At 40.7% G+C, this 27151-nt stretch overlaps 2 protein-coding genes across 4 annotated transcripts in view; both read left to right on the top strand.

The window, feature by feature from the left end:
- Positions 1-13304, top strand: part of DDI2 (DNA damage inducible 1 homolog 2) — a 34884-nt gene extending 21580 nt beyond the window's left edge. For 2 of the 3 annotated variants that reach the window (XM_082613036.1, XM_082613038.1), the window contains 3 exons: positions 326-454; positions 5741-5844; positions 8420-10733. In XM_082613036.1, coding sequence (XP_082469162.1) covers positions 326-454; positions 5741-5844; positions 8420-8638 — 452 coding nt within the window. In that variant the 3' untranslated portion in view covers positions 8639-10733. The other variant, XM_082613037.1, reaches the window with a different exon arrangement.
- An 8-nt stretch (positions 13305-13312) lies between these two features.
- Positions 13313-21711, top strand: RSC1A1 (regulator of solute carriers 1; the record flags this gene model as incomplete). Its single annotated transcript, XM_082613035.1, has 1 exon — positions 13313-21711. The coding sequence occupies one exon, from the start codon at positions 13313-13315 to the stop codon at positions 15173-15175; it is 1863 nt and encodes a 620-aa protein (XP_082469161.1). The 3' UTR covers positions 15176-21711.
- Positions 21712-27151: the final 5440 nt, after the last annotated feature.

Raw genomic sequence — 27151 nt, forward strand, 5'->3', positions numbered from 1 at the left:
GTTGCAGTGTAAAACTGAAAGTTGAACTAAGTGTAGCAGGAAGCCTTTGCTTTCTGTTTTTAAAGTTTTAAAATATCATTTAATTCTTACATTTAAACAATGTTATTTCCCTCAATGTGAAGTTTCTACACTGTGTTTCAGGTTGCAGTGTAAAACTGAAAGTTGAACTAAGTGTAGCAGGAAGCCGGCTAGGTGGGAATAATTGTACACAGACAGAAGCTTGGGAGTATACTTGCTTTCTGCCCTGTTTTTAGTGCTGCATTTTTTTATCTTCCCACACATGTAGATTTTGTCTTTGTTATCTGATGTTTCCCTCCACCTCCAGGTGCCCAGATGACCATTATGAGCCAAGCTTGTGCAGAAAGGTGTAATATAATGAGGCTGGTGGACCGTCGGTGGGCAGGGATCGCCAAAGGAGTGGGCACCCAGAAGATTATTGGAAGGGTACATCTAGGTGAGTGCAGGGCACTGGGAGCCTTTGTAGGGTAGTGGACTTTAAAAATTCCTTTTGGGGGGCTTCCCTGGTGGCACAGAGGTTGAGAGTCCGCCTGCCGATGCAGGGGACACGGGTTCATGCCCCGGTCCGGGAAGATCCCACACGCCGCGGAACGGCTGGGCCCGTGAGCCATGGCCGCTGAGCCTGCGCGTCCGGAGCCTGTGCTCCGCAACGGGGAGAGGCCACAACAGTGAGAGGCCCGCGCACTGCAAAAAAAAAAAAAAAAAAAAAAAAAAAAAAAAAAAAATTCCTTTTGGATAGGGGCATCTGATCCAGCACTCCCAGTCCCTAGCAATTTTAAATCCTATAGTCTATCAGAGTTAAAATGTAACATTGTTTAGCTGGTTACAGAAAAACACCAGTCCCCTGTGTACTTCTGTTTCCTGCTCTTTAGAGATAATCCCTTTCCACTATTATAGCTGATTTCTTTTGGTGCTTACCTCCATATTTCTAAGTAACACGTTTATAGTGCTATTTACTGACAGGACTATGTAAATACTGTTGAGAGCTGAGCCATCTAATTGAAAAAGATTGTTTTTCCTTTCATGTCTAGTATTTTTTCTCGAAATTTTTGTCTGTTGTATGTGTGTGTCACTTGGTTTTTTGGTTGTTACTCATCCCTAAACACGTACCTAGTGTGTAAATCTCCCTTATACATGTCATCCTATTGAAGATGCTTCTTCCAGCCTGGACTGGTGGTTCAAGGCTGCTTCATAGCTGTTGTTTTGGAATCTGGGTCCTGAAGGGTGCCTTTCACTTCCGTCTTATGTTGGATGATATGGATCCCATACTTTTTTCTTTTTTCTGCACTCCTTGGTTTATTAGAATACATCTTCCAGTAACTTTCTGAGAAGTGCACAGGAGTAAATTGAGGCCTTAAATATCAGAACACATCTTTTCTTCCAACATTCTACCCATCTGAGTATGTTGGAAATCACTTTCCGTCATGATTTTTGTCAGTGTGGCTTTGGAGAAGCTGGCCGCTATTCTGACTCTTGATCTTCTATGTGTCAGATTTCTTTTCCCTTTCTGAAGCTTGTAGATCTTCTCTTTGACCTCAGTGTTTTAAAATTTCACAATGATGTACGTGGGTGTAGTCGATCTCTTTTCATCTACTATGCTAGATACCTTTCAGTCTGGAAAAATGGTTCCGATATGATTTCCTCCCCTCTGCGATGTCTGTTATTCAGGTAGGATAATCTACTGTCATGGACTTGTCCTCTAGTTTATTTTCTTTCTCTTTCTTTCGGTGTGTTTTGGGAGGTTTTTAACGAGATTTCCTCAACTTTGTCTTCTAACCTTTCTTTTCTGTTTGGTACAGTTTCCTTTCATGTTAGATGGTTTTTCTCAAGTGTCTGGTGATCCTTGGCGTCTGCTCATATTTGAAGAGTGGGACACCAAAAGGCTATTTGGAAGGTTAGTTGGCTGGGTAGCCATGCTGATTGTAGGTGATCTGGAAGCTGGGACGGAGAAAAAGGCTAGAGTCTCAGTAAGCTTCCACTTAATCCCTCTAGTTTTCAGTTTGGTGCTTGTTGTTGTATCTCTATCTTCCTTCATGCCCACCTCTCTTACTAGAGCCTCTGTTGCACCCTCTTGAGAAAACAAACCTCTAGTCTACTGTTGGGGTAAGGCAGTAGTCACCTGGCTGAGCAGAGTGCAGGAGAAGGAGCCCTGAGGTCCAGTTGTGCCTCCATAGACCTTCAGCCAGTGCTCCTGCTTTGGGCTCACTCCACCCCTGTTTGCAGAGGTACTTGTTTCAACCAGCTCATCAGCCTCTTGGGATAAAAAGGGTTGCTGCTTAGTTTTCCTTATTGTCATCTGCTTTCTAGTTCCAAAATTGTGTTTCAGTTATCTCTTCCATTATTTTTGGCCTTAGTAATCTGTACATTTTAAAAGAAAAACAACTTTTTTTTTTTTTTTTTTTTTTCTTTTTGCGGTATGCGGGCCTCTCACTGTTGTGGCCTCCCCCGTTGCGGAGCACAGGCTCCGGACGCGCAGGCCCAGCGGCCATGGCTCACGGGCCCAGCCGCTCCGCGGCATATGGGATCCTCCCAGACCGGGGCACGAACCCGTATCCCCTGCATCGGCAGGCGGACTCTCAACCACTTGCGCCACCAGGGAGGCCCAAAAAACAACTTTTTACTGTGGTTTTTTTTAGGAGTAAGTTAAGTTAAATACATGTGTTCAGTCCTTCGTCTTTAATCAGAATTGTTCTTTTCTTTGTTTTTTTCTTTCATTATCCACTTAATTAGTTGCTCATTGTAGAGAATTTTGAAAGTATAGAAATGTGAAAAGAAGCAAAAGTAATTCTTTTAGGTGAGAATCAATCAGTAGTAGCATTTGGACATATCTCTTTCTGGCATTGTTTTCTTGTAAAAGGTGATCATATAATACTCTATAGAATTTTTATACTTTGCTTAAAGAAAAAGTAAGAGCATTTTCCAAATGCCACTATAAATTTCATAAGCATCACTTAAATAAATGCATAGCATTCTGTTGTATGGGTTTAATGGTCAATCTTTGGGATATATTTTTCCCCCAATATTTTGTCATTGTAACATGGAAGTGCATTTTTGTGTAGTGTTGTGCAAACTGATTTTTTTTTCCTTAGTTAAAATTCCCATAAGTGAACCTACTAAATCCAAGATTATGAATACCCTTTAAGGCTCTTGATATTGTTAACTGGTACCAGTCTAGTTTCTCCAGCACTGGTTGAACATTCCCTTAATTTCCATATACAATCAAGTATTTTTAGTTTTATCCCTTTAATTTGCAGATAAAAAAAGTGGTTTTTTACTGTAAATTACTTTTCTTTCATTGCAAGTGGTAGTTTTTCTACCTGTTTTCCTCTTCATATCTGTTTCATTTTTCCTGTTTTAATACATTTGTCTATTATTAGAAGTCTCTGTGTTTTCTATTATTGATTTCTATAGAATAAGGATAGTTTAAATACCTTACCTCTTATGTACTTTCTTACACACAGTAGGACTGAAATTGGGTAAGAATACCACAAACCAGTTGCCTCAGAGTCTGAGTTCTTAGATTTCTCATGGTTTTTAGTGAGAAGATAATAGGAGACAAAAAATACCAGTCCCTTGTGTCCTTCTTTTGGTTACACAAGTTGTACCATTTTGCAACTTTGGCTATGATAGGTATCAAGAAAACCTTATAACAATAAGGGTAGTCTAAGTAAAGGAGAGCTACACCACGGATAGGAAGTTTCAATATGTTGGCGGTGGTAGTTCTCCCACATTCGTCAACAGAGTTGTTGTAATACATTTAAAACCCCAATAAATTGTTTTGTTTTGTTTGTGAGACTTGATGTGTTAATTTTAAATTTTATGTAGGCCCTTTATGGCAGGAGTAGTCAGGATACTCTGGAATAACTTCCCCTTCTAGATAATATCAAGACCAAAGGACTAGAACAGAAACAGACCCATGCTTAACATGAACCTTGGTAAATGAGAGGGGAGATCTTATGGAGCAGTGGGCGAGTTTTAGGAAATGTGCTAGGACAATTGGGTATCTATGTGGAAAAAATGAATTGGAAATTGGACCCTGTCTCACATCACACACAAAAGTCAATCAGGGTTGATGAAAGGCCTGGATGTGCAAGGCAAAGTCAGGCTTTTAGAAGAAAACATAGGAGAATGTCTTGTGTAGGGAAGGGGTTCTTTAAAAGACACAAAGGAAATTATTTGATAAATACAGCCGATTAAGATTAAGAACTTTTCATCAAACACATCTTAAAGAAAGTGAACAAACACAAACTAGGAAAGAACTTAGTAACATGTATAACAAATAAAGGATTCATATTTAGAATATATATGTATTCTGTGTGTTTGTGTATCCTCCAACTCAGTAAGGAAAACTGGTATATAAAAAATTGCAGAAACATTTGAACAAGCACTTTAAGTGGAAACTCAAATGGTTAATAAGTGTGTGAAAAATTGCTTTATCTCATTAATCAGGGAAATAGAGAATTACTTGCCAGATTTTAAATCTAATAATATTGAGTGTTGGGAGAATGTGGAACAATGGGAACTTTCCAAAAACCCCTGGAAACATTTTAGAAAATAATTCAGCATCAAGTAGAGCTGAGCTAATATCCCCTGGAACCCTGTATGTTTTCAGAGTATACCTTAGAGAAACTCAAGGCACACCAGGAGACAAGTGCAAGAATGCTCACGTTAGCATTGCTTACAACGGCAGAAACTGGAAGCAACCCAAAAGTCCTATAGCAGCAGAATGGATAAATAAATCAGTGGCAGTGTCTTAGACATTACAGTACTTACCCTTAGGGGTGGTATAAATGAGAGAAATATAGCCACGTGCACCCACAGGAATAAAATATCTCAAAGTATCTTTTGGGTAAAAGAAGCAAGTCATAGTTCAAAACCACAAAACTAACCAAAGTGTTGCTTAGAAATCATAGAAAAATGGTAAGAACTCTAAGAAAAGATGGGAATGATTAACATAAAAACCAAGATAGTTGGAAGGGTTGGAGGAGGCAAAGAATAATCTATGATCTGTAGGACATACAGGAAGCTTCTTAGTTTTCTGTTTCTTAACCTGGGAAATAGATGCATGGGTATGTGTTTTATTATGCTTTATATTATATATATATATATATATATATATATATATATACAGTATATATATATATTTCATATACTTTTCTGCTCATAAGACATAGTTAATGACAAAGTCATTTTTTAAAAAAAAAAACATCTTACATATGAAATAAGAGGAGTAATTGAGGAAAGAGGCAAGGCAGGAGACTTCAAGCAAAGAAACTTGGTTATAACAGGCAGTAATAAACAGTTTACTTCTTGGAGCTTAATTTAAAAGGTTTAAAGTGTACTGATTTTATTTTCCTTTTAGAAAGCCTTTTGTAAGTGTACAGGAAGCAGGTGGTTAATATTGGAGGAATTGGTCTTGGTCCTTTTTTTTTTTTTTTTTTTTAAATTCTTAATGCCAGCTTTCTTCACCAGCTGAGCGTGTATCATATATCAAGCCAGGTCTTGTGGGCAGTAATTCTACCCAATCCACTTTATGAGCTGGTGCCTTCATTGGCTTTTAACCTGATTATTGGTCTTACTGGATTTTCATACTTAACTCACTTGTTTGCATGCTTTGGCTTGACTTTGACCGATTGCAGGAAGAAAGACACAGAATGATAGATACATTTCCAGACCTTCCCTGGAAAAATCAGTAACCTCTTCCTTTCTTCATGTGCTTTAGCTCAGGTTCAAATTGAAGGAGATTTCCTGGCGTGTTCCTTCTCTATACTTGAGGAACAGCCCATGGACATGCTTTTGGGACTGGACATGCTGAAACGGCATCAGGTAATTAAGAGCTTCACTTTCTTTTTGCGTTGGCTTTTTGTGTGTTAAATGGTTATTCCATCATGGTTGTATATACTGGGAAACTAAGAAGCATGACTTCAAACCTGGAAAGGTCCTTAATTGGTGATGTTGTCATACAAGGTTTGAAATTCTGTATCAGTAGAAATAGAACCTTTTTGTGAAATCTTTCTGAATCTGTTGAATCTTGCCATCTGTTTTGAGACTATAATGGACAATTTGGTTCCCTTGTGTAATTTTTAGTTTCTGATTAGAACTCAAGTAATTTTTTTAAAACAATTTTTTAATGATATTTATTTATTTGGCTGCTCTGGGTCTTAGCTGTGGCATGCGGGATCTTCGCTGCCAAGTGCGGGATCTTTTGATTGTGGCATGCGGGCTCTTAGTTGCGGCATGCGGGATCTGGTTCCCAGATCAGGGATTGAACCCAGGCCCCCTGCATTGGGAGTGCAGAGTCTTAACCACCGGACCACCAGGGAAGTGCCTCAAGTAATTTTTTGATGGGTTTGTAGGGAGATGTACATAATAATACACAATGATGATTTTACTGCGAGCCTAAGTTTAGTAAATCCTTAGTGGCTGGTCAAACAATACTTGGGGAGAAGAGCTTCGAGATTAAGGGAAAAGGTGTACATAAGATGTTGGGAATGGAAATGTTTATTTAGTACAGGGAGAATGATTTCTAAATATTTTCATTTGCAGTGATTTTTATATTTCCATTCCGAAGCCTAATAATTTGTTTAAAGATAAACTTCACTCATTGAAGAAGCAATTATTGTGCTCTTGGGTAGTACAAATTTTCCCGACAAGGTTTCATATCTAGTCAACATTTTTATGTCACTATTCTTCTTTTTTTTTTTTTAATTGGAGTATAGTTGATTTACAATGTTGTGTTAGTTTCAGCTGTCTACTCTTTTTTAGATTCTCTTCCCATATAGGTCATTACAGAGTATTGAATAGAATTCCCTGTGCTATACAGTAGGTTCTTATTAGTTGTCTATCTTATCGATATATATATAGTAGTGTGTATATGTCAATCCCAATCTCCCAATTTATCCCTCCCACCCTTTTCCCCTTGGAAACCATGAGTTTGTTTTCTACATCTGTGACTCAATTTCTGTTTTATAAATAGGTTCATTTGTACCACTTTTTTTAGATTCCACATATATGCAATATCATATATTTGTTTTTCTCTGTCTGACTTACTTCACTCAGTATGACAATCCCTAGGTCCATCCACATCACTGAAAATGGCAGTATTTCGTTCTTTTTTATGGCTGAGTAATATAAAAATATGGAACACTTGACGAATTTGCATTTCATCCTTGCGCAGGGGCCATGCTAATCTCTGCATCGTTCCAGTTTTTGTATATGTGCTGCCTAAGCAAGCACACTAATACTCTTTTTTAAATGTTTAATGTTAAATTCCCATCGAAATATATTGCATTGATATTCAAATCAAGGTGCATAGTTTTAAGTAGAAGGAATGAGCGAATGCACATATAAATAAAACCCAATTTATTAACTTGTTGCTAATCTTTCCCTATTTATTTATTTATTTATCGCTATCTTTAAGTCATGGTATAGACTAGCAGTCTCCAGCTTTACGGATTCAAAATGTATGTGTGTAACTGTCCTATATTAAGTAATTATAAAAATATACTGCAAAAGAGGATAGCATAAGTATGAAATACAGAATACTTTTGTAGAGCTCGTCTTGTCCATATATCACTTTTGAGAACATTGGCATAGACTTTAAATATCAGCTATACTTTATACACTAAGCAAAAAGCAAAAATGTAGACCTATATAAATGGTATGTCTCAGTTTTAGTTTTTTAAAAGTCACTGATATGTTTCTAAAAGATGTGGCTGCTGATGATGGCGTGCAGTTTTCCAAATTTTGTACAATGAATATGTATTGCATTTGAATTCAGACATGAACAGTTGCTGTGTTTGACAAAGAAGTGTAAACTGTATCCCATAAAGATCATTCTGCTATACAATTTAAATATTAAAAAAGATTCTAGGGCTTCCCTGGTGGCACGGTGGTTAAGAATCCGCCTGCCAATTCAGGGGACACGGGTTCGAGCCCTGGTCTGGGAAGATCCCACATGCCGTGCAGTAACTAAGCCCGTGCGCCACAGCTACTGAGCCTGCGCTCTAGAGCCCTCGCGCCACAACTACTGAGCCCATGTGCGACAACTACTGGAGCCCGTGCTCCGCAACAAGAGAAGCCACTGCAATGAGAAGCCCGTGCACCACAGCGAAGAGTAGCCCCTGCTTGCCGCAACTAGAGAAAGTCAGTGCACAGCAACGAAGACCCAATGCAGCCAAAAACACATAAATAAATTAAATAGATATTTTAAATATATATATAGATATAGATTCTAAACTAACAGTGTCACATAGCTTAAAGTTTAAATACTTTTAGATAAAATTTTTTGAGCCATCTCTGTCAGTGTTGCTCTTTGTGAATGGAGTTTTAAATTCAAGATCATAATTTTCCTGCGTTGTGTTCTATCTGCTATCATCAGTGTTTGGTTTCTTTTTCTAAGTGTTCCATTGACCTCAAGAAAAATGTACTCGTGATCGGCACCACAGGCTCAAAGACCACCTTCCTTCCTGAGGGGGAGTTACCAGAGTGTGCCCGGTTGGCATATGGGGCCGGGCGAGAGGAAGTACGGCCAGAGGAGATTGCAGACCAAGAATTAGCAGAAGCCCTTCAAAAATCTGTAGAGGATGCAGGTATTTGGAGTGGCCAGGCTCTTAAATAATACTCGTTATTGGTGGGTGAGCCAGGGAAGTTGGAGCTTCAGAGGGGAATAGGGACCTTTCCAGTCGTAATCAGCCTCATCGTCCTGTTGTAGGTATGTTCCTTGTCTTCTTACTGCCTCCTCCCATCTCTAAATACAGTACAGAAAAGCTCCCGTGTTTCAGTAGATCCAGAAATAGCAATCCATTGCTGTGTGCGAGAGAGAGTGGGGAGTTCTTTGCTTAGGCACATTTTGGTGGGATTCCTAAAGAATCTTGTCCTTTTTTTTCTTGAAGAAAATTATAACAGTAAGCAGAAACTTCCTTTTGAGTTTAACATTTCCTGGAAATTTTCTTGTTCTTTTCTTAGGCCCATTTATTTGGAGGATGACATTGTGTCTGTGACTAAGCAGCACTAAGCTTGTTAATATCTACTGAAAGTGCTGCCACCGAAATGAAGCTACCGAATACTTTTTTTTCCTAAGTCTCAGTTGTTGTAGCTTCTTTATTTCTAAAGATCAAACCAAGTTGTCTGGGTAAAATGGAGGGACACAGTTATGCGGAAATCCCACTTCTGTGGATAAACTTTCCCCATCTGTTACAGAACAGTGACTCTGGAATATATTTTCTAGAAGCTAAAGAGAATTAACTTTTAAGTTTGAGTTATTTTAAAGTCTTGAGCTGTAATTCTTCATTAGTGACTAATATCACACATTGCATTTGCTGATATAGTAAAGTGTATTAGAGCTACAAGTTCAGGGAATAGCTTTCTCCTAAGGACAAAAAAGGTAAGAGCTTTAACAATAAGCAGCCAGATTTTGCCAGTGTATATCACCAGAGAACATCCAGTGGTCTAGCTTTGAGGCTCTTTAGAATGAGCGTGAGTAGCAGATGGAGTTTCCAAGCTGGCTTTGTTCCGAATCTGCTCCTCCACCACCTTTTGGCTCAGTTTTACATGTGAAGTACAGTTCGGGTTGTGATTTAAGTATTTGGTAGGAAGGGGAGGATTTTGAACAACCAGACAGAGAAAGACTAAATTAATCGTTTTAACCTTACCCACAAGGCAAGCTTGAATGAGTTTGACATATCTACTTAGAAGGTTTTACTTTTTGTTTTGTTTTGTTTAGTAACTTGTCAGCTTAGTCATAATACTATACATTAATAAAATGAGGATATGTTATCATTTTGTGAAACCTCTATTGCCCCCCCCCCCACAGTTTTGGTGCTTTTACTTGAGAAACACTAGCTGACGGTAGCAGTGCTTTATAACCTACTAACAGTTACCCTCTCTGAGTAATTACTTTTAATAAAAAGTTGAAGAGATTAAAATAGAAACCACAGATGTTTTCAGCCATAGTGAAGGAGGTGTACCCGTTTTAAAGGATTAAAAGGAAGTGGCTCTTTACCCTTGTGACCTTTTGTTACTGACAGTGTATGGCTTGCGCTAATTTTTGTAATGTTTAAATAGTGAGATAATTCTTCAACATCAGATTCTATTTGTTTGGAACATCAGCTTCCCACTATTATCAAAATCACCTACCCCTAGGCATAGTAGGTGAACGTATTTTCGCTAAAAACTGTCTCTTTGGTGGATACTCTGTAGCAGAATGTCTTTATCTTTTCTATTGATTAAAAAGTAATTCAAAAAAGTAATAATTCAGAGTATTTAAAAAAATAAAGACGGTAAGCCAGGATAAGTAATCAGGTTTGGTTTGTTTTTCTTCTAAAATAAATCTCAACTGAAAAAGAAATTTTGAAAGTTACTATAATATGTGTTCGCTCACCTTTACTCCATAAGATTTCCATATCATGTAATTCTGTCTATGGATCTACTTTTTTTCACCTATTTCACATGTTTGCCCATGAATTCTCTGTGTAGGTGTGTAAAATTAATTTCTTTCCAAGTTCTGTTGAAAATCTGTTGAAGTTGACACATTGCTTTATGTGAGAGAACTAAAGCAACCAGAAAATCTTTTTGATGTCCAAACTACAGGAACGTTCCCCCACTTTGACTCTACCAGTTCCTGACCTTAAAGATGGCAAAGGAGTGGAGACTATAACCCTGCATGCTGTGTGGTTTGCATTGTTAACCCAAGGTTTGCTTGTCTGTTTCCTAATTCAAACAGAGCGTCAGAAGCCATGATGCATGTAGTGTGTGTGTACTGCAGCTGGAGTGGGCCCCAGACCAGGTATTTATAGACACCACGTTAAGCCTTCCACCCAGTCATCGTCTGTGGTCTGAAAGACTTCGTATCCGCAGCAATTCTAGAATTTAGCTTCTGTCATTCACCACTTCACCTTGTTTAATCTGGTTACAACTAGCCTGTATGTGTATTTGTATGTTGGCATACATACATATCTAAGCATGGTTTCCTATTTAAAATTTTATCAGTCATTAGAACAGTTCGAGGGGGAAAAAATCCCAGCGAAAACAAATGACCATTGTGAATATCAAATCAAGAATATTAGCGTCACAGCACTTTGTTGTTGGAGATGGCTGTGTTATTAGGGGTTTTGTAAGTCCCTTTCTTCTGAAAAACTGAAAGTGTATTTTTCACATTACTGCACACAGCTACCAGCATTATAGAGGGGCTGAAATTTTCATTCTGTTGAAGAAATGGAAACAGGCCAGGTGATTTGGCCAGGGTCACAGAGTCAATAACATAGGCAGGACTAAAGTTTAGTCTTCCAACAAGAGCTGAAACTTTGCTTTTCCCTCTCTCCCTAGCCTGACAGTTTTCCACAGGAGGCTCTCTGCTTCCATCTCCCTGTAGTGCAGATACAATAAATGTCAGCCTGAGTGCACTGACTGATCTATTAAAGGAAGGAAAAGTGGTCTTTTTAGACTACCAACCTAGGACTTTATAGGGGTTTGCAGGCTGGTTGTAACTAGATATATAGCATTTAATTGCTTCTTTCTTTCATTTTCCTTGTAAGGATGGGTTAAAAGCAGCCATCTTTAATTATTAATGTCCGTTGTCCTCATCCTCTTCTCCTGTGCTATAGTACTGACCCAGTCCTCCCCTACATTTAGGACTTAGGCCAGTGAAACTGACCATCTCAGCTACAGAAGGACTATATGCTGCTTTCATAGTGAGTACGGAGTACATTGAGGTCATGTTCACCTTCACCTCCCCCAGCTGTTACAACTGACATACCGTTGCCAGAAGGCCATTACCTTTGCCCACCTCTGTGCTGCTAATAACATGGATATTTCACTACAGTGCATCTTTGTGTTCTCATTAACTCAAAATTGAACCTCTTTCAGAGTCAGCCTTAGAGATTGATAAATAAAACTAATAACTGTGTTTCTAGACTCTAATGAATATAGTTTACACTGAGATATATGCTGTTTTCCTGATTATCCCTAAACTATAAGGTTATTTCACAAGAAGTCAGTAACTTCCTGACATAGTGCTTCATCTTTTCAAGATGTTAACCTGTGTTGGATTAGAATGATGTAGAGCCTTTTGAATCATAACTGCATTGCTTCATGACTTCTTAAGGTACAGTCAGCATGAAGCATTTGAGTTGCATCTGTCCTAATAGTTTGTATTGTGATGTCATTTTTCTTACCAGCCTTTGACTTTTAATTAAAGATCTTGTAATAATTGCATAGAGGTCAATTTTCAGTTGCATTAGTGGCAAAAGGAGAGCTGGAACTGATGTTTAATGACATCCTGATGTTTACATTGAGGTGTGGTATTTAATCCTTCCATTTTTTATGAGTGGTCAGTAAGTTGCAGTGGATCTGAATTGTTACTGCTTATTGGAGAATTTATGAACTATATCCCTCCGCTGCCCTCCCCTGCCCACATTTCCCTGCCCTTAAGGTACTTAAATATTCTTACTTAGTTGTTAATATGATAAAGTAACTGATAATCCTTTTTAAAGTTGCATTATTTGGTAAGATAATAATTGGGGTTTAATCTGTTTGATCTTTAGCGCTTTTTTTTGTTCTGAGTCAAGCTCCCATCGTTTTTGGAATGTTTGGATAGAAATAAATAGAATGTTTGCTTCTCTGTCTTCTGAAGGTCCCTGAGCAGTATCACATTCTTATTTCTCTTTATAATTCCTGCTCTGTCCCAGCTATACCTGGTTTAGACTTCTCAGTGTTCACATTTGACACTCTGAAAGTGAATTGGCACGAGAATCATTCTCGTACTGAAATCCTCAAGATTGTATTGTGCTTTTAAGAATCACCTGAGGAACTTACTGAAGATACAAACTCCTGGGTTTATCCCAAGGATGGTATCCAGAATCTGCATGCTTAGGAAACATGCCAGGTGATTTTAGGGCAAGTGATAGAGAGAACACACTTGGAGAAACTATTCTAGAGTTCTGAACCCACTGAGAATAAAGGTACATAAATGTCCTTCAGCCTTGAGCACTAACTCAGCCCTTATGTGGCACTTAAATAAAAATATTGAATTACAGTACACATATTTTGTTAAGAACATGCCTACCTCTTGTCCTGATGCTATGATGTTAAATTGTCCACCACGATGAGAATGGTTCGTGTATAAAGTCTATAAACATAAGATAAACCCAAGTTTAAGGACCTGATTTTGTTCTGTCCTGTTTAGATTTGTGTTTCTCTGATAATTTAGTGGACTTTGTAACCTGCTAATGAATCTTTTTTCCTTTCACTGTTGTTCTATATAGAGAAAAGCGGTAAAGAAACTACCTCACTGGGAATGTCATCATTACCACCTTCAGATGGATTTCACCATCAAGCCCATCCTTCAGGACAGGGTCCTGAGATCGGTAATCCTTCACGTCTTGCTCACTCTGTCTCTGCTTCAGTCTGCCCTATTGAGCCCAGCGACCCAGCCAGCATTGAACCTAAAGCTCTGAAGGCTTTGAAGGCTTCAGCTGAATTCCAGGTAACCTCTGAAAAGAAAGAACATCTTCCTCTACAGGATCTTTCTGATGGTGCTTCTTCAGCAGACAGTGCTCCAGCAGACCAGAGTCCAGCTATGCCTTTGCAGAATTCACTCGAAGAAGCCATTGTTGCGGATAATCTAGAGAAATCTGCTGAAAGAAGCACCCAGGGCCTCACATCTCATCTCCACACAAGACAGGAAGTTAGTTTATCTGTCACTAGGATGCAAGAACCACAGAGGCTTGAAGGTGAGAAGGGTTGGCGTCCAGAATATCAGGACCTGAGTCAAGCGAGTGGCCTTCAGCAGCACGAAGAACCAAGGAATGAACAGCATGAGGTTATACGACAGAACGCTCCACATGGCCAAGCACATCTTTGGAACACAGGGGGCCTCGAACTTCTTGGAGAAAGGCAACAGGATCAACAGAGAAGTACGGAAGCTTCGGAAGCTACAATGAAAGGAGACAGGCTAGAGCAGACTGTGGACCTTTCGGGTACAGAGAAAAATATTCTACCTTCAGGATGCTTTGGCTGCTCAAGTTCAGAAACACTTATGGAAGTAGATGTAGTTGAACAGCCCCTAGTTGCTGTGCTTAATTCAGCAGGTGGGCAGAATACCAATGTCAGGAACATCGGTGCATCTGATCTCACCTTAGATAATCCCTTGATGGAAGTAGAAACATCAAAATGTAACCCTTCCTCTGAAATTTTGAGTAATTCCATTTCGACTCAGGATTTACAGCTTCCAGAAAGTAATGTTGAAATGTCTGGAACAAGTAAAGAATACGGGAATTGCCCCTCCTCTTTAACAAGTCTCTGTGGCAGTTGTCAGCCATCTGTAGAGTCCACAGAGGAATCTTACTCATCTGTAACGGCAGCCTTGAAGGAACTTCATGAACTTCTGGTCATCAGTAGTAAACCAGCTTCAGAAAACACATCGGGAGAAGTTATCTGTCAATCAGAGACAGTAACTGAGGGCCAAACAGGTATTAAGGACCTTTCTGAGAGATGGACCCAAAATGAGCATCTTACAGCTACCCCGAGTGAACAGTGTTCACAGGTCTCCTTTCATCAGGCCACATCTGTAACAGTGAAGACAGAAGAATTAACGTACACTTCAGCTGACGCTGGAGTAGAAGACGTAGACAATACTAACTTCAGGGGTCCAGGTGATGGCATATTAACTGGTGGGGAAGGTGTCCCCAAGTCTAAGGAGTCAGTAAATGCGAGCAGTTCTGTCACTGTAGCCTCAGCTGAAACGTCCGATCAACTACATTGCACCTTTGGTGTAGAAATTTCACCCAGACTTTTAGCAGGTGAGGAGGATGCACTCAATCAGACTTCTGAGCAAACTGAGTCCTTGTCATCCAGTTTCATATTGGTTAAAGATTTGGGTCAGGGCACACAGAATCCAGTGACAGACAGGCCTGAGACTAGAGAAAATGTCTGTTCTGAAGCTGCAGGGCCACTTCTAGAATTTGTACCACCTACCAGCCATCCATCGTCAAGTCCCTCCTTTCTTGCACCATTAATTTTTCCTGCTGCGGACATTGACCGGATTCTCCGTGCCGGCTTTACTTTGCAGGAAGCTCTTGGGGCTTTGCATCGAGTTGGTGGAAATGCAGACCTTGCACTTCTTGTTTTGCTAGCAAGGAACATTGTAGTTCCTACGTAACCATGGAAAAGTGGGCTAGACCATACCCCATTCCCTTAAAAAAGCTGTATATCTACACGTACACATACACACTCACCACATACACAGTATATGTAGAAACCTGCAAGCAGAATGTTGAGCCAGATTTTTTTTAAAGATTTTTTTCGGCCAAAGTAATTTATGATCTCTTGTCTGATGAATTTGTCTATTCTATTTGTTAAAATTTGGGCCTTTTTAAATGTATTGGCAGTATGTGCATACAGAAGCTTTTTATTAACATTAAGATGATGTATTCTGGAATAAAATTGGTGGTTTTGTGTATAGCATACCATTTTAGAATGAGAGTGAATGCATTAAAAAGCAGAAGCCGTGAGAAATCCCACCACCCATGCAGCTAAAAACAGATCAACTTCATAATTTGGCTGTGTCTGTGCTGTAGGCAAGGTGTGGCTTGTTGACTCAATTTTTGGTTTACAAACTTGATTACATGTTTGGTGTTTGGAATCGTACTTAGTGCTTTATGTATTATGATTCATCAGTTGTAACAGGAAATTGAAGAATATCTCCTAGAGTGGTATGTTTTTATTCGTGTGGTTAGGATTTGACATTTTAATGGGATGAGTTGGGAGGGTTTAAAACTTGGGCTGCTTTGTACATCACAGGCTGCTGCATGGATTGCCAGATAACCTTGGGTGGGATACTGTGAGGGAATTAACATTAGAGCGAACCATGGTGCTACCCAGACTAAAAAAAAGAAAGAAAAAACTGTAATTCCATTTGCAAATGTCATGGTGATGTTTCAAGAACTGTGAGTGAAAAATAATGGCCTAAACACTGGAATTAACTAGTGACTGGGTTTGGTAGCATCTCACTGATCACAGCTCAACCCTTAATGACTAATGATGAACTAACGTTCAGCTAGTGGGTTGATTGCCAGCAGTTTATTTCCTTTCCAAACTCATCTTCTTCTAGGAAGTTCTTCTAAAGCTCAGTTTGAGCTGTGATCTGAGTGAAATATTCAAGTGTGATAAATAACCTTGTCACTGGTTTGTCTTGGTGCTTGGAATGGTCAGTGTATCTGGTGAGTGTCTTTCATGGCAGTGGAAATAGTAATTGGAGTTTCTGACTCAAGTGGCCTTGGTAGAGTTTTCCATCCCTTTCTTTCCTCAGGAGTTTCTTTTTTTAAGCAAGATTCGTCATAGTTGTGTTTACACATGTCAAGTTAGAGTGGGGCATAGTATATAGATGTATTTATTGTGGCCTTTTTTTATATGAGGACTAGCCCTTGGAAATCATTGTCCTGTGGGCCCCACTGTGCAATAATTCTACTGGGTAGATTTTAGATACTTTTTTTCGTGGAAAATAAACCCTCTTATGTACCTAGCAGGAATCTGAAATCTTGGTTTTATTGAAGAGAATTTTGAGAATGATAATTCCCTATTCCAGGTTATAATTTGCAATGTGTTTGAAACAGAAGCTTCAAAAGGGTGATTTGTGAACTTTTAACTTTAAGTGATTTTTGTCTAAAGTCTTACTCTCTTTACAAGCTTATTCTTTCTGTCAAATTTCATGTCATTGAGCACAATCAAAATGGAGGCTCATATCTCAGGAGTTTTAAAATTTTTGATTTGGGGGCACTTAGACGTTTCTTTTACCCTATTCCATGTTCTTTCTTTTAGCTGTGAGGTTTGTATGTGTGTTAGGAGCCTGAGTGATAGGATGGAAAGTTGCATAGATTCCTCGTGACCCTCTGAAGTTAGGGAATGGTTGACAGAAGGAGTTGTAGTTTACTGTGTTCAGAAGGGCGCTCAGAACAAGTTAGCCAGATTGTCTTTAAAGTGTTCTTTTAGACAATCATGTGCTGTAGATCCTTTTGCCTGCCCTACACCAAAGATGTAAGATGCACTAGGAACCTGCTTATAGGATTTCTGTCAACTGACTCTTAGAGCTGTGACTGTAACTAAGTAGTGGTGCTACGATTGAAGCAAAATTTAGTAGCAATGCAATGGGCCCCTGATTTGCATTGTGGGTATGCTTGAGAATTTATTCTAAGCTTATAAATCTTTAGGGTCACAAAGTGGGGTGAGTCCATGACGGGAGACTCCTCCAAGAGGGCCTTCTGTATGAAGATGGGCCTCAGAGTTTTCTGTACTGGCAGTTCCTCTGACTACTGTTCAGAGGCTTGGCCACTGAATTTTCACCGTGTGGAGATTTGGGAGTCAATCCCAGGTGGGATATAGCATATCAATCTGGAAAAGGTTTCATTACGATAGCTTTTATTGTATGTATATGTATATTTATTTCTAGGAGAAAATTGGATAGGCCTATCGTTGTACATGTATTCTTATTAGGAATACTTTGAGCTTAACTCACTTGCCAAATATGCTTGTCCTTTTTCATCATTTATCTTTCAACTTATAATTGCTTTTGATTTTTTAAATCTTCCTGTCCATCGTTTGTATGAAAGTAAAGTTGTTGACGTTGTCAAGATTTTGAATCATTTTTAAATTTAGCAGTTGTAAAACACAAAAGGAATTCAGGAACATGACACTAGTGAACCTTCATTTTCAATTTTTATTCAAAGTGCAGAGATTAGAGATTAACTTCTCCAAGAATAGGATAAAATCATTGTGAACTCCTCTGGTTGCCAACAGAACTGATAATGGCCAGCCATAACCAGTAATGGGCTGCTTTACTGGATAGCTCCTTTGCCATAACTGGTAATGGACAGCCTTGTGGTCAGCACGTACCTCCAAGGGTGGTATCTGTTTATTCACCAAAGAGAGGAGAAGATTTACCTATATGACTTCTGCAGTTTCCCTTTAGTTGGTTCCTGTGTATAAGAATGTGCTTGGTAACCAGACAGCTATACCTAGGCTATAGGTTTTGCCATTGCAGCTGGTAAGAATTATTTCCACTCGTACCTCTTCAGGCATCCAGACATCAGCCACTGGCCTTCATCCCACAGTTTGGGCTTTAGCCATTAACATATAAAGATTACCAGTTGCAAAGGGAACTACATAGATGGTGAGTGTGTATGAAAACTGTTCTGCCTTGCAGCCTACAGAACTTTCCAGAGCTCCTTGTCTCCATATATACTGAAGGGAGACACACACCTTGTATTTTTTCCCAGAGCATTTCTCCAGTAAGAGAGTTACATGGAAAGATATATGAGACTTTGTGTCACTGATTCTATGATAACCAGCTAAGGTGGAATCTGCCTGTTTTTCCCTTAGCACAGCTTACTATCCCTAGTAAAAGCCATAAAAATTTAGTTGGTTTAACCATCCGTTCATGTGTATATAATACATGTGTGATAGATATCCTACAGTTAATTTTACATAGATTAAAAAGCAAACAATTTTTATATCTACAGATGTAGTCTTCAGTTATGGTGGTTTTTATGTGTATAAAAAACAGCCTTGCAAGTAACTGGCCAGGAGAGTTGCAGTACATTCTGATTTCCTTTTCCTATCTCTTTGCCACCTGCAGAGAGTATAAGCAGGATAATTGAACTGCTGCACATTTCAAACTAGTTATCAGTGGTAACATATCATAAGAGAAGCTAACTGGATTATGCATTCTCTAGCACAGATACCAAAAAGCCAAATATCTCCTTTGAATTTGGTGACTTAGTGTAGTCCACGGCTGAACTAGAAAGAGAGTTCTCAAGAGTTCCCTTCCGAGCAGATGAATGCTAACTTAGTTCTGTAAAATAAAAATAGCTTTCTTTCTGAAAGATTTTAAAATGCCAATTCCTGTTAACAACAAAGTAAATTCAAAGCATGTCCTTGAGAACCAGAAATGTAAAATCATGGCTCAAATTCTCTACCTTTGTGGTCCCTCGGTAGATGTTACTAGGAGTTCATTGAGTAAATCAAAGAACTTAGAGGAGGAACCTTTGATATGCTTGATTTTCTCTCGTGCCTTAGTTTCTCCAAATAGCAGAGGCATCAAATTTGGGTGGGGAATAAAAGTGGAAGGAGGCGGGTAGCAGGGAAGTCTGAGAACGGCTCTCCTGGAGATAGGCATGCATGGAGTGGTCCTAAGGCTCGCCTTTGTTGTTGGTTGAGAATTATCCTGCACCAAATCATTAGATTTCCCCAGGTAGAAGGATTATGACATGGCTTTTTTGTATCAGGTATACCCCCAAAAAATGGTTTCTAAATGTTTATTATGTTCTTTGTTGCACTGTCAGTATTGTGGTGAAGGCAGAGCAAAAGTTCAAGAAAATCTTATATTACAGGAAACGTTTACTCTCTTGAAGGCTATGCAGTTTGAATCTTTGAATAAGAGTTCATTATTCATTCAAACATTAAGTGCCTGTGTGCCAGGTACTGGTGAGCACTGGGGATACAGGAGTGACTAAAACAGACTGGAAGCTGCTCTTGTGAAGCTTTCAGTCTAGTAAAGAGACATGAAACAAATTTTAGCTTCAAGTGCAAGATCTGTTTTTGCCTATTAGCATCATTTATTTTAAAAGTCATATTAGGATGATTTGGTTCAAATTCAGAGAAACCTGGGAAAATCAGGCTCAAAATGGAATTAGATGCTGTGAACCTAAAACTGCTCAGAAAAATATATTTTTTAAAAAATGGAAGTGGAGAAACCAACAAAAAATGTTCTCACATTTGGTAGAAACACTTGAAGAGATCAAGGATTCAGAAATAAATGTATACTGTTGGTGGAGGGGGAATTGGGCAGGATAGAAGTGCAAGTGCAAGTAAATGGAAGATGACCTAATATGCACAAGTGACAGTCAACTTTTCCTTCCATCAGGACCTCCTTCCATGCAGGGTAGAAATACGGAGTGTGCTGCGGCATCTTTCCCACTCCCCCTCTGAGCACTGGAATACTAACCATCTGGGCCAACAGGACTTAGCAGAGGATTCTGGAGCATTTGCTGTTTTAAAGCAGCTGAGTGCAAGATGTGAAAATAGGAATCAAGAGCAGAAAATGTAGCAAGCAGTGGTTCGGGGACTGGATGGTGGGCAGAATTTATTTACAAGAAGATTCAAGGCTCTACCAAATGTTTCTACAGGACAGCGCCATCAAAAGGACATTCTTTAACCCATTATTTAAACATCACTGTGTATGTAGTAATCCTGAAGGAGACAGGTAGAATTTCTGGACCTTAACTGCTAGTGACTTCTGAGGTTTACGGTTAGAAAACTCTCACAGGTTGATCTGTTATGTACTGGTGATTGGTAATGTAGACCCTCGGGGGGCTGTGAAAGGTGAGAGGATATAGCAGATAAGTCTCAGAGCACAAACTTAGGGAATGAAAGCTACAGAGAAAAATGGTGCAAGGGCATAGGAGTTAGAGGATATTACTTTAACCTAGGAAAAGTTAAGCAAACTACAGAAGACTTGGGGTGGGGGTGTGGAATGCAAAATTGGAATAATTTTTACAGAATTATATTTCTTTGAATACGTACCATAGGAAGGTTTTGATTAGCTGACTTGGGGAAGGGGCATGCTGGTATATTTTTTTCCTGGGAAGATGCATGACTAAAAAATTATTTTATTTACCATGAGTTTGTTTTACATACAACTTTGAATGATGCATCAGTGACTTAAAGAAAGGTAGACCTCTGTAATTTCCTATCAGACGCAGTCACATCAGTTTGTTTCTAGATTCCTTTGGTCTGAGATTACCTGATGCTAACCAGACTTCTTTTTCTTTCCCTGAAGGCCCCACAGCTTTGAGTGTATGCTTCCCATCTGAGACCTTTCCCTCTGAATGATAGTATTTCCATTCTCTATTCTCCTGATCATCCTTTTGAAATAGTTCTGGTGACATACTCAGATCAACATATTTGCTTTTTTTTACTATGCGCTTACAATGAACATTGACTTGCCCATTTTTATTCAAAATTTTATTTCCATGGCAAGTTGGGCTAATGGGCTTTGCACTCAAGTAAGGTTTGTTTACCAGTTTTGTAGCCATATTTGGCCAATTTTAGCAAAAAGAAAAAATCCCTCTTTTCCCCTTTGTTCTTGCAGTTGTACTTTTATTGCTTTCCTGATTTTTCTTTAAGCTTTGAGACTACTGCATCTTACAAGAACAACTAGGATGATTGGCAAAATAGGCTTGCCAATCCGTAGCTCTTTTACTCCCATAATGCTTTGGTTTTGAGAGTTGGGAAAACTCTGAGAACTTAAGGGAACCAAACTCAGGAATCCCACAGTTGGTTGCGTTGTGCCATTGGTTTAGGGGCTAGACATAGGACCTGTCTGCAGCTGAGTGAACTAGATGCATTTGGGTTTGAGTTTTTGTCGGATACTGAAATGTAAGTCAGCCCTAAGTAATCAAAACACTTTATTTTATTTTTCTTTTTTTTCTAATAGGAACTTTCTGAAGACAAAGTGATGTGTAAATCATTTGATATTTAAGACAATAAAGTTTTTATCATAAACTCTTGTTTGATCAGTTTCTTTTAAATTGAGATGGTTGGTTACTTTTCTCCTTGTCTCTGTCTCCCTGCCCTTTAAATAACTCATACCCAGGCACTGTGACTTGTGGCCATGAACCTAAATGCCAGAAGAAGTGGGCATCTCCAAGCCATTAGTCACCTCCAGATAAACACTGCAGGAGGACATGGCCATCTGCTGATGTGAAATGTCTGCATTTGGTGACTGCACAAGCGGTGGATGCACAGCAATAGAAACAACACTGGTGACAGGGTACTGTGGTTCAGACTAGTCTCTAGAGCTAGGCTGCTTGGGTTTGAATTCCAGCTTTGCCACTTGCTAGCTGTGTGACTTTGGGTAACTTCCCTAAACTTTCTGTACCTCAGTTTCCCTGTCTATAAAATGGGGGACTTTTGGGGTGGTCGTAGGGGGTTGTGAGTAGGTTGGAAACATCCTGGGATGTTAACTAGTGTGGAGTTACTGCCTTGTGCATGAGTTTGTGCTGTGGGGCCTTTATTTGAAAGGATTTCCAATGTACATGGATCAGCTTGTATATACAGGGAGTAGTTTGAACAAATCCCCCCGTGTTCTGTTATCTTTCCTTGCCTATATAAAAAGAATGCTGAGGGCTTCCCTGGTGGCGCCAGTGGTTGAGAGTCCGCCTGCCGATGCAGGGGACATGGGTTCGTGCCCCGATCCGGGAAGATCCCACATGCCGCGGAGCGGCTGGGCCCCTGAGCCATGGCCGCTGAGCCTGCGTGCCCGGAGCCTGTGCTCCTCAGTGGGAGAGGCCACGAGTGAGAGGCCCGCGTACCGCAAAAAAAAAAAAAAAAATGCTGAGAGCAAAGCCTACTTCTAGTTGGAGGTAAGAAGTACTAATTATTTTGCCATTGTTCAGATCTCAATCTTTTGATAATAAGTTCACTTGAAATGAGATTTCTAGTACTTGATAGAGTGGTAGGAAATTGTGAGACATTAGTTATCGGTGGAAAGAATTCCGGGTCCTTGGCACAGAGAAAGGGGAATTCACTGCATCTTTATTAAAAAAAAAAAAAAAGTTTAAAAAGTATCAGGGAAATAAATGCATTGGGGGGTTTATGGCAGGAATCTATGTATCTACAGCTTGGAGGAGGAAAATTTAAGAAAAGGGTAGGATATACCTTTAAAAATAGAAATACAGAGAAATGGGAAAAAAGAGTTCAAAAAAGAACATAGTTCTAAATTTCAGAATGTGAATTAAGCAGAACATATTGCCATCTTACATAAAAGCACTAAACTGTCACCAGATACTGCTTCCCTGTTCAGAACTGTTAGTGTTCTAATGGGATTAACCAACTAACTATACCAGTCCTTATCTATGGATTTTTGTCCTAAAAAAAAAAAAAAAATTAGAGCTAGGGTGGCTTGGTTCCTCCTAGAAAGTTACTAAAAGCCAACATTTTCCCTGTTCAACTCCAGATACCTGAAGTTGAAGTTCCCTGAGCCAGAAATACTTCCCTGCCCCAACTGCTCCTCTGTGTCTTTCCCTGAGAAGTAAATGGCAACTTCACCCTTCCAGTTGTTCACTCAGATCTTGACTCCTTTCTTTCACGACTACGTCAACCCATCCTAAATCCTGTTGGCTCCACTTCAAAATATATTTGAAATCTGATCCTTTCTAGAACCGTGGTCAAGGCACCATCACCTCTTACCTGGGTTATCGCATTAAGTCTCCCTGCTGCTGCCCTTGTCTACATAACGTTCTAAGCACAACAGCCAGCATGATTCTGTTAAATCCGATCACACCTCTCCTTAAAACCCCTCAGTGGGCCCCCATCTCACTCAGGGTGAAAGCCAAAGCCCTTATAATGCCTCCAAGGTCCCTGTGTACCTCTGCCTTCACGTCCTGCCTGCCTCCCCCTAACTCGCTAAGCCACCCTGAACTCCATGTTCCTTGAGTTTGCCACGCTCTCTCTCTTCAGGGCCTTTGTATTTGCTATTTCCTTGGTCTGGAATGTTCTTTTCCCCAAACAGCGTCGGGTTTTTCTTTCACTTCCTTTAGGTCTTTACTCAAATACCACCTCAGTAAGGCCTTCTCTGTCTACTTTATTTTTGTCACTTCCCTTCATTTTTCTGCTTAACACCTACACTACCTACCATACTCTGCATTTCACTTCTGTCTCTTATTATCTTTCTCCCCCATTAAAATGTAAGCTCCATGAGAGTAGGGATTTATGTCTCCTTTTCACTGCTATCTCCCAGTGCTTAGAACTTTGCCTTGTGCATAGCAGGCCCTCAGATATGTATTGAAGTAATAAATCTGTGAACAGCATTATGCTTCCACAGTTTATCATCTCAAAGACCCATAAGTAGAGTGACAAACTGCTTGAAACCCAGCCAGGTCACTGAGGTCAGTTTTCAGGTTTAGGGATTCTAGCCCAGGATGACTGTTGACCTTGGTTTAATGTGGATTTTAAAAGATGACAGGGCTTCCCTGGTGGCGCAGTGGTTGAGAGTCCGCCTGCCAGTGCAGGGGACATGGGTTCGTGCCCCGGTCCGGGAAGATCCCACATGCAGCGGAGAGGCTAGGTCCGTGAGCCATGGCCGCTGAGCCTGCGCGTCTGGAGCCTGTGCTCCGCAACGGGAGAGGCCACGACAGTGAGAGGCCCACGTACCGCAAAAAAAAAAAAAAAAAAAAAAAGATGACAATTCCCTGGCTCTCCAGTGGTTAAGACTCGGCACTCTCACCGCCGTGGGCCTGAGTTCAATAGCTGGTCGGAGAATTAAGATTCCGCAAGCTGTGTGGTGGGGCCAAAAAATAATTTTTTTTTAATAAAAAATTCTTAAAAGGCAGATGACGTTCTGAGGTTAGTAAGTTTGCAGGCTTCCATGTGAGCTAGTACTTTTTATCAAACCCACATCTAAGACTAATCTGGACATTGGCAAACAGCACCTCTCTGCTAATGGTTATACAGACTTGGGCCATAATTCCTCATCCATTGTCTTTCTAGAATAGAAAAGGCCCAAATCAGATGTAAAGAGAAGCAGCCTTATATTTGGCTCTAGTTCTCTTTCTGTGCTTTTACTTCTAAGGCCAGCTAAAAATTTTTCTGCATCCCTATTGAATTAAAAATTAATCAGGGACTTCCCTGGTGGCGCAGTGGTTAAGAATCCGCCTGCCAATGCAGGGGACACGGGTTCGAGCCCTGGTCCAGGAAGATCCTACATGCGGTGGAGCAACTAAGCCCGTGTGCCACAACTACTAAGCCTGTGCTCTGGAGCCCATGAGCCACAACTACTGAGCCCGCGCGCCTAGAGCCCGTACTTCGCAACAAGAGAAGCCACCGCAATGAGAATCCCATGCACGGCCAAGTAGCCCCTGCTCGCCGCAACTAGAGAAAGCCCACAGCAGCAACGAAGACCCGACACAGCCAATAATTAATTAATTAATTAATTAATTAATTAAAATAAAACAATAATCAGAAGATACTACTCGATAAACATTGAGCATCATGTGCCAGACACTGAGTTGGTGCTGTGAACGCAGCATTGCATGAACTAAGCAAAGGTGCATATTCCCATGAAGCCTATGTTCTAGCAGTCTCTCTGAAGACTGACAACAGACAAGAAAATGCAGATAGTAATACATTCTACAATGAAAATTTAGTAGGTCGGCGTGCTGTAAGGGATTAGAGGCTACTTAAATGTGGAGTAATGAAGGAGAAAGGTCTTCTGAGAAGCTAACATTTAAACTGAGACCTGGCTGGCTAGGCTCCTGCCAGGTAAGGATTTGGGGTGCACTGTGTTAGGCTAGGCTGAGGGAACAAAGAGGCCAAAAATTTCAATAATTTATTACAAAGTTTTTATCTTGCCTATGCTATATAGTCCAAGACAAGTGTTCCTGCTTGATAGATCTCCTCCAGGCAGTATTCATGGAACCAGGCTCTTCTCATTTTGTAATTCTGACATCCCCTTTGCTTCATCCTGCCTGGTGGAAGAAGAGCCAGCATGGAGGAGGAATACCCACTGGCTTAACAGTCCAGCCTGGAAGTGGATCACTTTATGTCTGTTCACATGCCGTTGGCGAGAATGTGATAAGGTAGCCAGGCCTGCTGCAAAGAAGGCTGGGAAATACAGTCTAGCACTGCCTGGCTACAGTGCTGTCACTGTGGAGCGAGCAGATTTTGGTGAACGGCTAGAGGCTTCTGCCGCCCTGGGGAAGAGCTTTCCCAGCAGAGGCCCTCAGTTGTGAACACACAAGCTTGTTTAAGAAACAGAAGGTTGGTGGGAGCTGGCACACACCAGCGGACAGATTAGGAGATGAGTCAGGTGGAGAGGCTGAACCAGATCAGCTCTGGCCTCGGAGGCCAGAGAAGAGTTTGGATGTCATTCCAAATGCTCTGACAGGAAAGCTGTTGGAGCCTTTGAAGCAGGGAGGTTGAATGATATCCCAATTTTCACCAACCCATCTTGCTGGCTGCACAATAAGGAGGAAGGAACTGGATGTTCCGCTTTTTTTTTTTTTTTTTTGGCCGTGCCTCACGTCTTGAGGGATCTTTGTTCCCCGACCAGGGATAAAAGCCAGGCCCATGGCAGTGAAAGCACTGAGTCCTAACCCCTGGCCCACCAGGGAATTCCCAGATGTTCAACATTTTAAAATAAAATCCCCTAGATTAAAGCTGCCTTGTTTTGGTTTCCGCAGTCCTGGAGTTACAGATTGTCAGCACTTGCAGGTGCCGGAGGTAAGGTGTGGGAACCTGGACCACTGCTGTTTTGTACAATCAGCCCCTCCTCCCTCCCCTTCTCAGATGGAGAGCAGCTTCACAAGGCTGATGGCCAAGGAAATATTTACTCCCTGCTCCGGAACTATAAATGTATTTGCCTCGAGTTGTGGGGAGGGGAGGAATTGGTCTCTTAAACCATCCTCCACTTCCAATTATCTTTTTCTTTTTTTCTTTTTTTTTGGCTGCATTGGGTCTTAGTTGCTGCGCGTGGACCTTTTCTAGTTGTGGCTAGCGGGAGCTAGTCTTCATTGCAGTGCACGGGCTTCTCATTGTGGTGGCTTGTCTTTGTTCCAGAGCACGGGCTCTAGGCACGTGGGCTTCAGTAGTGGCAGCACTAGGTCTCAATAGTTGTGGCTCACAGGCTCTAGAGCACAAGCTCAGTAGTTAGGGTGCACGGGCCTAGTGTTACTCCGTGGCATGTGGGATCTTCCCGGACCATGGATCGAACCTGTGTCCCCTGCATGGGCAGGTGGATTCTTTTTTTTTTTTTTTTGCATTTCGCGGGCCTCTCACTGCTGTGGCCTCTCCCGTTGCGGAGCACAGGCTCCGGACGCGCAGGCTCAGTGGCCATGGCTCACGGGCCTAGCCGCTCCGCGGCATGTGGGATCCTCCCAGACCGGGGCACAAACCCCTGTCCCCTGCATCGGCAGGCGGACTCTCAACCACTGCGCCACCAGGGAAGCCCCGGCAGGTGGATTCTTAACCACCGTGCCACCAGGGAAGTCCTCCAATTATCTTTTAAGATGAAGTTGCCGGAATTTGTTCTTACTTTTTTCCTCTCTGTGGCAGTACACGCCTTTGAAAAGTAGAGTGGAGGCGA

This window comes from Mesoplodon mirus (genome assembly GCF_964341445.2).
Source record: "Mesoplodon mirus genome assembly, chromosome: 3".
NCBI classification, from domain to species: domain Eukaryota; kingdom Metazoa; phylum Chordata; class Mammalia; order Artiodactyla; family Ziphiidae; genus Mesoplodon; species Mesoplodon mirus.